The 13,686-nt window shown below is 41.1% G+C and overlaps 1 protein-coding gene across 1 annotated transcript in view; it reads right to left on the bottom strand.

The window, feature by feature from the left end:
* The window catches only part of ZFAND3 (zinc finger AN1-type containing 3), a 338,241-nt gene that overhangs the window by 49,520 nt on the left and 275,035 nt on the right, over positions 1–13,686 (bottom strand). Inside the window, exon 5 of the mRNA XM_047794803.1 lies at positions 12,089–12,154. Coding sequence (XP_047650759.1) covers positions 12,089–12,154 — 66 coding nt within the window. The remainder of the gene's footprint in view (positions 1–12,088; positions 12,155–13,686) is intronic.

Raw genomic sequence — 13,686 nt, 5'->3', positions numbered from 1 at the left:
AATTTACTTGGGAGTTGTAGTCCCAAACATAATGGAATAGAAGAGAGAACAGTAAAGGGAATTTCTGGGGTGACATAATAAACTTAAAGAACATATAGTCTAGACTGGAGCAGAAAGAAGGGTGGGCTCCAGGAGGAAGGTCTTAAGTGAAAGGCATAAACTCAAGTTAGAAAAAAAAGGAAGTGTAAGTGCCAAGGGAAAAAACTCAATTAAAAATTACAATCTACATATAAAGCATCTGCAACCTACACCACAGCTCAGGGCAACACCAGATCCTTAACCCACTGAGCGAGGCCAGGGATTGAACCTGCATTCTCATGGATACTAATCAGGCTCATTACCACTGAGCCACAACAGGAACTTCGGAATGTAGCATGATTTTTGAGCAACTGATGGAATATAACAACAGCAAAAAAACCCCGACTGGCTTTGATGTAGGAACATTCTCCTTAAAGGCCCAGGCATTGTGACTGCAGACCCATAGAAAAAGAAATCTATTCTTAGCATATAACTTGGTCTCCTGACAGGGAACAACATTTACAGAGTCACAATAATGTGAATAGCATTTATTGGCTTTCAATTTTTAGAAACAACCTATGGACATAACATGGAAGATTTGCTTGTAGTCACAGGCCAAAAGAAAACAGTTAATAACTCTGACAATATAAAAAGTACAAATGTAGCTGACAGTAGGTATGATGAGGAATTATCTCTAATCAGAGCATAGGTACTTATAGTTTAAGAAATGGTTCTGAAAATCGATGGATCAAGAAAAAAAAAAAAGACTGAACGTAAGTAATATAAATACAAAATGTTGGGATGAAGAACAGTTTGAGTTAAATCTTCATATTTCCTACTAACTGACATCTCAAAAAGTAGGGATATAAAAGTATTTTTCTTCTTTCTTCCACAATTAATAAAGGTAACCTAAAGAATGAAAGTACTAAGATAGAGACTGTCAAGAGACAAATGCTGGTCAGGTTTGAGGGGTGGGGCTGTCTCTAGACTGTTTTTCTCTTACAAACTACTTTGGTTATGATGTGTTGCCTGGTGTTACCTTTGTAAAAATGAAAATATAATTAAAAAACAAGAAAGGAGTACCGCTTGTTCTCTCCTTGCTCTTTTCTTCTGGGTTAAATTGCAGGAGCCAGAGAATGTCTCACTTTGGCCCACGATAAATATAAACTATTTAATGACAGTTTGGATTAGCTGCTACTTGGAAATCCTTTTTTCTCCCTCTTCAGTCTACAGTAGTTCCCTCAGTTTTCTACCGCTACTGATAGCTGTTTATCTATTTATTCAGAAAATGACAGGCCTTCGAGGATGAACTCCATAGTTCATCTTGTCTCACCTGTCTATATATATTAAGAGAGAACATCTATTTATCTATATCTGTATCTCTTGGCTTAAACTCTAGGAGAGAAGTAATGCTTCTGGGCTTCTGCCTCTAAAGAATCTTGTTTGTGTATCTCTTCTCTCCTCCTCTAACATTTTCCATTTCTTTCTTTTCCTGTGTACTTTTAATTTGTTATCTCAACAAGGGCACAGTATTTCTCCATTCTAGCCACCTCCCTGTTTCTCCCTCCAGTCACCACTATTTATTGGTGTGTATGTGTGTGGGGTTTTTTTTTGGTTGGTTGTTTTGCTTTTTGCTTTTTAGGGCTGCACCCTTGGCATATGGAAGTTCCCAAGCTAGGGGTCAAATCGGAGCTGCAGCTGCTGGCCTACACCACAGCCACAGCAACACAGGATCCGAGCTATGTCTGCAACCGGCATTACAGCTCATGGCAATGCCAGATCCTTGATCCACTGAGCAAGGCCAGGGATTGAACCCATGTCCTCATGGATACTAGTCGGATTCCTTTCTACTGCAGCACAATGTGAACTCCCTATTTATTGGTTTTCAATGGCTAACTCCGAACGACTTGTCTGCTGCCTTTATTTCCTTGTTGTCAAATGCCTCTTTAAGGCCCTCTCATCAGGCTTTGGTTTCCACCACATTACACTAACTTCTGCGACAGCTGTCCTTAGTCCGCACATTTCCTGGCCCCTTTTTTTCAGTGCAACTTTCATGATGTTGAATGAAGTTTTCACCTTTCTTCAGCTTCCTTAACTCACCAGCTCCTCTTCTCTTTCCCAGCCCCCTAAGTACAAACCCTTCTTCTGTATTCATTCCCTTAGCCACCTTCCATCACTGCTTCTAGATAGATGATTTCCAGACTAGGTCTACATTTATAACTTTCTACAGGACTATCTATAATAACCTAAATTTTTGCTTATCAAAAGCTGAAAACAGTTTCAACCAGTTTTCCTCCCACTCTCTCCTAGCCATCAGTCACATCTTTCTTCCTTCTGGCCCCCAAGTTTATAGCTTTGCAATGCTTTCTTCAGTCTACTCTCATCAGCCATCAAATCCTGTTATTATTATTTTAAAACATTTTTTTCTGAGTTATCCTTCTTCTTCCATTCCATTGGCCATTACCCACAGAACACGCTGAATGAATCGGTTCTCTGGTATGTCAAATATTAAATTAAATGCAAAAGGAAAAAAAAAACCTATCCATATAACCCAGTGGCAAGACATTTTACACATTGAAGGCCTTCCCTATCACATTAATTCTTGGTTTATCTGGTTTGTAATATTGAGATTATCATACATCAGGCTTCCTTAAAATAAATTAAGGCATCACATAATGCCACAGAAAAATTACAATGTCTCTAACAGTGGGAAGACTCCTAATAGGTAAGTTTTGAAGGTACTGCATAAAGAGGTGTATTCATTTAAAGGCATAAGTTAACTACCAGAATGCTCATAAACTCCTGGATCAAACTGGTAAACCCTTTCAAAGCACTCCTCTGAGGCTCTGCTAAGATTTCCCCTATCTCAAAGGTCTAATGACTATGATTTAGTGAAGTTAAGTGATCAAAGTTGAAAAGAGCTGTATCTCAATTTTCCTAAGTATCAGGTGCTTATCTGCTACTCAAAAGCTTTGCCAAGTCATATTTGCAGTTTGCTGTTCACAAGAAAACACAATCCTCACTGCTAGACTTTCCCTTCACATTCCAGTACCCCTTTATCACACGTGCTGACTCTAAGGCACTGAATTCTAAGCATTTCATCAGGAAGATAATTCTTTCAAAGAAAAAAAATCATTAGTATCATATTTGCTCTTAATGACTAGCATAATTTATCCTCCCTGTTTTAAAAACAAACATTAGTTACATTTCTTGCTCTCTAAAGCTGGAATTAGTTGTATTTATGTTTCTGTACTTATTCTGTCTCTTTATGGTATAAGCTCCCAGGGGCAAGATGTATGCTTATCACCTCTTTGGCATGTTCCTACAGAAACTACTACAGGACCCTGTCACAGCGGTCTTTTCATGAAGTACTAGACTGGTCTTCAGCTCGTCCTATATTCCATGTAAGCAACCACTTCCGAAGGTGTGATCTATAACCATGACAGCAGGCAATACAATAAGATCACAGCTTTAATCGGCCATGATTATGAAATATTTCCAAAACTCTTCACAAGGTGGGGGTGCCTTAGAAGCAGAAACAGGTATGAGAAATAAATGCCAGTCCACCTGCTGGCAGGGAGGCAATGGGCCTGCCTCTCCAGATAAATGAGCAAGCAGGAAAACGGATAATACAACTTGTCTTGGAAGCAAGCAGCACGATGAGGCAGTAAAAACCCATCAGCATACATCATCCTATCACAGCCTAGTGTCATTCCCAGCCTCTATTAGCCCTCGCTGCATCAGCGCAAGTCCCAGACACTTTATCCTGTTTATAATTGCTGATGAGCAGTAATAAGGGCTCCATGCCTCAGCTCCGTCCGTTCCACTTCGGCACCCACCTATTAGGTAATAACTTTTATTTACAGCCTTGCTTGATGCGCTGTTCTATTAGTACAGCCAGGAACTGAGTAGGGCAAAAAAAAAGTCTCCTTAATGGGCAGTATCATTGCGAGGCTCAGATGATTTATAACGCAGCTTTGTGGTTGTTCTGTCGCGCTCCTGGTAAGACTGCTCCAGGAAAGCTACACTTCTAACGTGTTGCCCTCTAACAGGCACACACATGCTATGGAGCAGAACCTGAAAGGCACAACCCCCTCCAAACCTGAAAGTTTCAAAGGAAGAGAGGGGTATTAAATTCCCTTGGTATCTTTTTTAAATAGTGTTGGCTCAGGAATTTTGCCTCAGTGGAGCAATAGAACAGCTAATTAATGGAAGTTCAGGGCTTTTCTCCTTGGTAAGAGTGCAAGCTGTGATAAAAATAAATGACCATAAAGGCAAAAAAGCCAGTTGTAACTGCATTCAAGGACCTGAGCAAACTGAATTTGCACAAAGCATATGGACTACAAGCAGCTCAACGCACACACATACACAAAGTAGTAATAAGCCTCATAACCCTTCCTTTTCCTCTTTACACTAGAGTGTATTTTTATCCTTCAAATGCAAAAATTCCTCTTGATAAGACTGGAACCCTGGCTTGATATTCACTCACATCAGCCTTTTCTCAGAGGAAGAATCACTGCTTCTCAGGAGTAAAACCCAAACAAGGCCTCTGAAACAAACCTCTGACTTCAAGTTTCAGCAAATTAACACACACATGTCTAGGTGGGCTGTACTACAAGCACAGCAACTGGTGGCCATGGGGCCTAACTCTCATTTGGGGGAACAAATAAAAACGAGTAAGCTCTCCTTAGGCTTTTTTGAAACCCATACAATGTGTGAGATGCTTTTAAACTCACCTGCTATTGTTTACATACTGAGGATCAAATCATCTCATTATGAGCCTTACTACCTCATTCTATTCTTTAAGAAACAACAAATCAAGCAGACGAAAGTTTTTATGGGGGGGGGGGGGAGACAAGAAAAAGGGTTAAGCAGATTACCTCCCTTCCCAATTAATCGCTCAATGACCAGAACCCACCGTCAGTAAACAATCACAGTGGCATACCACAATAACCTGTGGCTTTTTTCCCTATGATAAAACATACCAAAGATGATACCTTTTAGATTAAAGAAATTTTTGCAATCTTGCCAAATATTTGGTATTCATTTTGTCCCTCACCTCAGAAGTGAAATGATCTCCTTCAAGACATAGGATGATGAGTGCACAAGGTAAAACATTTTTTTAATACTTTTTTCCTTGCCATGACAGATTTACTGTTTTGATCTTTCTTCAATGGTTACATTAAATGCTAATAAAAAATGAAAGGTTTATATCTTTCCTAATATTCCCCTGGATGAGAACCTGCATATTACATAAGTAGGTCAATTTTCTAATTTTCTATCTCAAATGCTGATATTGCAGACCTGAGGGAAAAGCTATACCTGAAGGACCAAAAAAGAAAAAGAACTGAATTACACAGTTCAACTCACACCCAAAGCCACCTTCCTTTAAAGCTTCACGGAGTCCTTCCTAGAAGAGTTAACCTACCGTGTGTGATAGTGACCAATGCAGTCTGCAGTCACTGACTCAACTTTCTGGGATTAAATGCACTGGTTGATCTGTTTCCATGAATACTGACTCTAGCAGGAGATAAAACACACAACCATAGGTTATGTCTAAGATTTATAGGGCCACCTGTGATTTAACACCACTACCCTTTAGCTTCTGGATCAACTTAAAAGATCTTATATAAACCTCTTGGTAACATAACAACAAGAAAATATTTCCCTTTAACTGGCAACTGAACACTGATGTGGAAAGTGTTTAGCACATCAGTCTTCTCTTAACTCCCAGGTGAAAAGGGAGTTTCTACTCTTGTAAGAACAGACAATAACATCACAAGCAAGTTGCTGGAGAGAAGTGAGTCATGAAAAGGTTTGGGGACGGGGGAGAAAACAATGAACACCACCAGGTTCTCTAGTTCACGTCATTATTCATCACGCCGAGACAGGTGACCCAAAAAGATAAACATGTGCTTTCCAAAGGAATTGAGAGAGAAGAGGAGGGAAGAGGGGAAGGGAGGGGAGGGGAGGGAGAGAAGAGGAGGGGAGGTGGGGCAAGGGACACACAGTTAAAATGAATTAGCATGCTTCTTAAGGAGTGGAAAGTTGATACTTCCTGTAAAAACCTGCCTTGATGTTTAATGGGACAGTTTCTGGTCCCATCTGCTTTCATCTCAGATAATACTACAGCTCCCTTATGGCCCCGCAAACGGTTATTTTACTCGCTATTCTACAAATTATAATCACATTTTTAACATACACACAGCTTAAAACCATCATTTTTAAAGTCTATCAGAGAGAGTATCATTTACTCAACATACTTGCTGGAAGAAGAGCAAAAGCGAATACAGATACAGTGGCACCCAAGTCTGCTGACAGTATTTCCAAGTCTGTAAACTTGTCTATAACTTTTTTCTTATTTGAACGTCAGAGATAAAAGGACAATAAAATGAAAAAACAAAAAAGCCATATAAGAATGTCGAAATAGGGAAGGAACAAAGTGATTTTTTTCATATGCTAAAAAGTCGACCTTAATAAACTGAACTTAGGGCCTAGGACTAAAGGTTGGTTAATGCCCACCTTGGGAGTGTCAGGGTTCTTGGACTGCTCACCATTAAAGACTCTGCTGGAAGGAGACTCTTTCTCTAAGGAACTTTAAGACATGGTATGGTTCTATCTGTCTGTTACAGCTTAAACTTAAAGGTTCACCAACAGCAAGCTCTAACAAAGAAAATAAAAAATACTTCTTTTGCTGTAACTCTCTGCAAATTAAATCTTATTTTTAAAAGGGTTATATAACGTCTTTAAATAAGAAATCCTAAGAAAACGCAACAAACCTCCCTCCTTTACCACAAGGCACTTTAAACATGAAAATATGACCGCACGAAGACGTTCACCTAGGTATCCAAATACATTCCCAAAAAAGCTGTCTAAAGGAGATAACTACAGCTCAGATTACAAGTTCTGGCTTAAGGTATAACTTGATACTTAGAAAAGATGAAGGACAAAAGGGAATCTTCCCGTAGTTGATTGCCAAGAAAAGCAAGGTCTTTCCTTCACAGTATACTTGTTCTTGGCAGGAATGTTGTGAGAATTAACAAGGGAACATGTGCAAAACATTCTGAGCTCTTTGAAGAAAGGTAAGCTCTCTCTAGCAATCTGAAGGTGTGATATACCTTCACTCTCACATTCTCACCAAAAGCAACCTGGGACTTTTCAACTCTTTGCTGACTTGTAGATATCCCAGAGCTCTAAAAGCCACACACACACACATTCACTTCATTTTTCTCCCTTAAAGATCAAAACGATCATGGTGCTGCTGTTTTTCTCAATCTGAAAACTACACAGAGTTTAACTGCTAATAGTGCTTTGTGATTAGAAGGCAGCATCTAAAGAAAAGCCTTTCCCATCTAACTCAGAAACACAAACTGAACTTTCAGTTGCCACTACTGCTACTTTTTACGATCTCCTCCTCAGACTCACAGTTATCACAGAACAATTTCTTAGAGTCCCCTCTCACATTTTGATGGTTACAGACCAAACACTCTGCACTGCTGTCCACCTGTCCAAATTATAATACCCTCTGATCAAACAGTAGTCACCTGAGACACAAACAGAAACAACACTTACTAACCACTCAGGCTACATCCAGACCTTGACGACTTAAACCTCATAATAATGGGTCTAATGCTAATCTTTAGATCTAATTTTTTTTTTGGTCTTTTTGCCATTTCTTGGGCCGCTCCCGCGGCATACGGAGGTTCCCAGGCTAGGGGTCGAATTGGAGCCACCGGCCTGCACCAGAGCCACAGCAACGCAGGATCCGAGCCGTGTCTGCAACCTACACCACAGCTCACAGCAACGCCGGATCGTTAACGAACTGAGCAGGGCCAGGGATCGAACCCGCAACCTCATGGTTCCTAGTTGGATTTGTTAACCACTGCACCACAACAGGAACTCCAGATCTAATTTTCAAAGTACTAAAAAGAATACTGCATACTAAAGAGGTCACAAATCTTTTTTTTTTTTTTTGCCTTTTGACAGCTGCACCTGTGGCCAGCCTATGGAAGTTCCTGGGCTAGGGGTCTAATTGGAACCGCAACTGTGGCCTAGGCAGCAGCCACGGCAACTATGGATGCAAGCCATACCTGCGACCTATACTGCAGCCTGTAGTAACACCAGATCCTCAACCCACTGAGCGAGGCCAGGAATCAAACCCACATCCTCACAGAGACAGTGTCGGGTTCTTAACCTGCTGAGCCAACAACAGAAACTCCCAAGTCACTGACCTTTTTCAACTGTACATTCCCATCTAAGATATTTGGTCATGTACCTTTAGTATGTATATATCTGTATGTGTACTTGCAGGTTTTAAACTATACATAATGGGCTAATACATAATTATGAAAGGAATCCGCAAAGAGAAATTTTAAAAGGCTGAGACAAAGAGCTTTTATGATTTTTCTCTCCATACCTCACAGACTGTACATTGTATGCCCTTCTTGAGACTGCTGACTCAAAGAAGCACTTTATTCTAGCCTAAGTGTCCTTTTCCTAACACATATTACTATTAAGCTAGAGGCTGCGTTAGGTCCAACTTGTATAATAGACTGGCTGGCAGGGGATCAGTAAGATCTAACTCGGAGGACTTTACTCTATGGCTCGTAAGAAATGATACTACTGCAAGGTAATTATTTACGGATCACCTATGCCTGAAGCCCTGTGCTCTGGGAGATCTCTGGGAGAGCTACTTTTACTGTGTCCCTTGTGGTAGAAGCACCAGAGCATGTGTTACAGGCATGAGTCCTATTCTTGAAGAATCTAGACATCAAGAATACAGGATCAGGAGTTCCCGTTGTGGCGCAGCAGAAATGAATCCAACTAGGAACCATGAGGTTGCAGGTTCAATTCCTGGCCTCACTCAGTGGGGTTAAGGATCCAGCCATGCCATGAGCTGCAGTGTAGGTTGCAGACGCAGCTCAGATCTGGCATTGCTGTGGCTATGGCATGGGCTGGCAGGTACAGCCCCAACTAGACCTCTAGCCTGGCAACTTTCATATTTCACAGGTGCAGCCCTAAAAAGACAAAACAAAACGAATACAGGATCACTCCAGGGATGTAACACTAATGAGTGTAGATGATTCACAAGAAAAATGCTCAGAATCCTGAAAATGGGCAACCTGCTGGTTCCAGGACAGACAGAAAGATGGAGACAAAGACAGCCTATGGTTCTTAAAGTAAATCATTCAATTTACCTCTGAAAATCTGGAAGCTCTGTCCTCTAGAATCAGGGCCATTATTTAAGGCTAAGATGGCAAGATAGCTTAAGGAGCCTGAGGGGGCACAGACCGGCTACTTGAGAAGTACAGCAAGCTGAACTTGATGGCCTTTACTGTCCACAGTGAGAAATCTCAACTTTCCTTTAGGCTTTTTGGGAGATGACTTGCACATAGCATTAACTTCCTTCCAAGCCAGAAATTCTCAATCTTCTTCTAGTTAAGAGGGATGTATTTACCTAGAAGAAGGCCTGAAAATGTGCAACTGGGAGCTCAATGCCTCAGTTATAATTTCACTCATGGAGACCTAAAAATATTACCTTCGGTGCCTATTGTAATATTGCCATGCAACAAAGAATGTGATCAGCATAAAATCAGTTAATGACACTAGGTATGGCAATGCATTCTGGTACTTCTAATCTATTCCTTTTTGCCTAAAATAACTACTGATGCGTCATCAACACTTTTAATGATTGGCCGCTGTACAGAGATAATCTTTAATGACAGGACTACAGCATAATAGCAGCTAGCATTACTGCAGATTATGTGAGCTTTATGTGTATCATTTCTCACATCCACCTATGAGATTTATCACCTCATTTTACAGATTAAGAACAAATTTTGAGATGTTAACTTACCATATTTTGTAAGTGGGAAGGATAGGATCTGAAACAAGATCTGTTTCTAGAATCCTATTTTAAAATCCTATTCTAAAAAATCTTATTTTAAAACAGGCTGGAGTAGGTAGGGAGATGGCTCTCCAAATCTGTTTCTCTTTCTCCACATTTTATTCAGCGATATGCTTTGTACTGTCTGATTAGGAGTATAAATAATTACGGTAAAATGTGATAAGCAGTAACATGATGTAGTGGAAAAACAAGGGAGGCTTTAGAATCTGAGGGATCTGTGTTCAAGTCCTAACTCTATTACTTACTAGCAATATTACCCCTAGGAAATATATTTAACCTTCTGAGTAGTTTGCTTTGTTATCTGTAAAAGAGGAATAACCATCTTGCAGAATTGTGCTTAAGATTAAATGTGCATTATGTAAAAAGTACAATGAATGGTGCCTGGTCATGCAGTAATCATGCAGTAAGTGCTATTATTCTTTTTAGAAACAAAGAATGCATGGGGGCAGAAAGGGTGAAACAGATCTGCCAAGATGAAGGACACAAGTACATGATACCCAACTAGCTTCAGTGTCTAAGCTGAGTGCGCGAGGCCCTTTCCTAGATCTCTCAGGATGGCCACTGTGTTCAAGGCTCACCCCTTGACTGCTACCTGAACATGTCGTAATGCTAAGGTAAACCCCTTCCTGAGGGCCAAGACTGGAAGGAAAAAGAAAAGACCAAAGTACACTGTATGAGTGAGGCAAAGGACCTGAAATCAAAGGGCTCTGAGTGTTTTCCGACATCAGACTGGAACAGGTGGGAATATGGCTCTCGGACTTCCCACTGGCTAAGCAGGACAGTCTGTCTCACTCCAGGCACAGCTCCCTTCTATCTCAATCAGGAACTACCCAGGGGAGCTTGGGTACTGGGCACAGGAGGGCCGAGGGCATACCAGGACTATCTCACATATTCCAGCCTCAAACCCAGTCATTTGGAACAGAAAAATAAAATTATGGTCCTCAGAGTTCAACACCTGGCTGTTACTCTGAAGCTGCACAGGGACAGGCCTGTTTGAGGTTAATATCAAAACTACGACCATTTAAAGGGGCTGAGGTTGGAGTTTCCGTCGTGGCGCAGTGGTTAACGAATCTGACTAGGAACCATGAGATTGAGGGTTCGGTCCCTGCCCTTGCTCAGTGGGTTAACGATCCAGTGTTGCCGTGAGCTGTGGTGTAGGTTGCAGACGCGGCTCGGATCCCAAGTTGCTGTGGCTCTGGCGTAGGCTGGTGGCTATAGCTCTGATTCGACCCCTAGCCTGGGAACCTCCATATGCCTCGGGAGCGGCCCAAAGAAATAGCAAAAAGACAAAAAAAAAAAAAAAGAAAAAAAAGAAAAGAAAAGAAATAAAGGGGCTGAGGTTTCCGCGTAAGTATGTACACAGAGACCATCTGTGCTATTTCTGCTCGGGAGTTAAAGGGACTTTTTTAGTTATGAAAAAAAACTTTGACTGTGACCTTTAGCAAAACAATGTAATTATTTTGACTCTTTCAAATATCATTAAGATACTTTAAAATAGCAGGCAGCACTATTTTAAAAGGCAAATACTGTTGAAATAAGTTACAGGGTAAGGGAGTAATGGGCATTATGAGGGCTCTTTAGAGAGCTACAAGATTCATGACTTCATGCTTAATAAAAATGTCACAAATGCACAAAGATTGGGGGGGGGGACCTCCACATATCCGAAAAGAATTACTTCAGTATAGCCCCATGGCCTTAAGAGAAAAGAAAGAAAATAATTTTCTAAAACTGTTAGGATACTAACTGGTTAACATGATTATCTATACCACAATTTCTTTTGCCCTCCAGCCACCATTAATTAAATAATGTTTTCTAGTAGGTCTAAGACTTAGACAAATTAGCCACACACTAGAAACTGGGCAATGATTTGCATCTTCTGTGTGGTTCAGATCTTAATATTCTTCAGACTTTGGAAGTAGGTAAATTTTGATGTCCACCTTTTGCTTCCTGCTGCCAGCTTTAACTCAGTCAATCTGACCTTCAAAAGCACCACTGTGACCTCTGCTCACACTCTACTCCCAATACTAAGCACATAATCCATCACCTCACAAATGATGGAAGAAATTAGAGAGTACCCTGGCAAGGACACCACATTAAAACCAGTCGCTAATGCCTGTGAATAATTCAGGTAAGAATGAATCCAGATAAGAATGATGTACGTACCTGTACCACAGGATCTTTTGGTTGGTGTGATTAACGAGACATGAGCTGTATCTGTGCATGGCCCACCTAGAAACAGAAAGGCAGGCACATCAGTCAGGACATGGCCTCCGCATACCCACTGCTGCTGTCCTAAAGAGAAACCTAAAAAGGCAGCAATCAACCCATAAACATGCATAAGAAGAGGTAGTGGGAAAGATGGAGTTGCTGGTGGTAGTGGCAGGTTAATTCCTAGTTCAGCAATTCAGTCTCTAGATCCATACACTTTCAACACATTAACATGCTTTTCATAAAAAATAATAGAGTCTCACACACTGCTAAGACGTTAAAGGATAAAACTTTAACTAGAAATTTGACCCAGATTAGCATAAATTATCCATAAGTTTTGGGAGATGACCTTTTCCACAGAGCAATAAACAAGAGTCTCCCTCTTAGATTTAGCTCAGTGGTCACCCTATCTTTGAATTTACTGCAAAACTGGCCTTATTTAAGGGGGAGTGGGGGTAGTTCCCTAAAGAACAAACTACTTGTCAAAAAAAATAAAGATCAATTTAATATTTAAAGACAGCATTGATGGGAGTTCTCATTGTGGCACAGTGGAAACAAATCCGACTAGGAACCATGAGGTTTTGGGTTCGATCCCCGGCCTCACTAAGTGAGTTAAGGATCCAGCATTGCCATGAGCTGTGGGGTAGCTCACGGATGAGGCTCAGATCTGGTGTTGCTATGGCTGTGGTGTAGGCCGGCAGCTACAGCTCCGATTAGATCCCTGGCCTGGGAACCTCCATATGCCGAGGGTGCAGCCCTCAAAAGCAAAAAAAAAAAAAAAAAAAAAAAAAAAGACAGCATTGCTGACCAAGGAAGAACATCCAGTATAATTATAAAAATAAGATATGAAGAGGGCCTTAATGGAATCTTTGTGGGCCCAGGGATCTGATAGGTAGGTATAACTTCAGGGCAGGCAAGAGATGTAGTCAGTCAAAGGATGAAGGCTTGAAAAGCAATAATTTCATTCTGCAGAATCGGGACAAATTCTTGAGTTGATACTGATATACACTGCAACAGTCCCCATCAACCATGCTCTACCTTCTGAAATGGCAAGTTACTATATAAACATGAATACCGGTGATTCTTGACGTGCTCTGGAAGTGATGATCTTTAAGGAATAGGACACAGGCAAATGTTAGACATCTATTTTGAAAAGGCTCCCCAGGTGACTATAACTGGCAAAGGGAAACATGATTACTTAGCATAGCTGTATATCACCTATGACAAGACTTCCATCGAAAAGGAAGGAGAGGATACCCCATTGTGGCACAATGGGATTGGCAGCGTCCTGTGAGCACTGGGACATGGGTTCGAGCCCCAGCCCAGCACAGGGTTAAGGATCTGGTGTTGCGGCAACTGCAGCTTAGTTCGCTGCAGCTCAGATCTGATCCCTGGCTCGGGAGCTCCATATGCCACAGGGTGGACAAAAAAAAGGAAGGAAAAATGAAAGAGCTCAGAGACCCTTTCCTAGAGTGCATGCCACCAAGATCCATGGGTTTAGGAACCTAGAGAGCCCACCTGAGAAATTCATTGTTAGTCTACTCTTTCCTATA

The sequence above is a fragment of the Phacochoerus africanus genome, chromosome 9, assembly GCF_016906955.1.
Source record: "Phacochoerus africanus isolate WHEZ1 chromosome 9, ROS_Pafr_v1, whole genome shotgun sequence".
NCBI lineage: Eukaryota > Metazoa > Chordata > Mammalia > Artiodactyla > Suidae > Phacochoerus > Phacochoerus africanus.
This window is presented reverse-complemented; position numbering and strand designations above follow the sequence as displayed.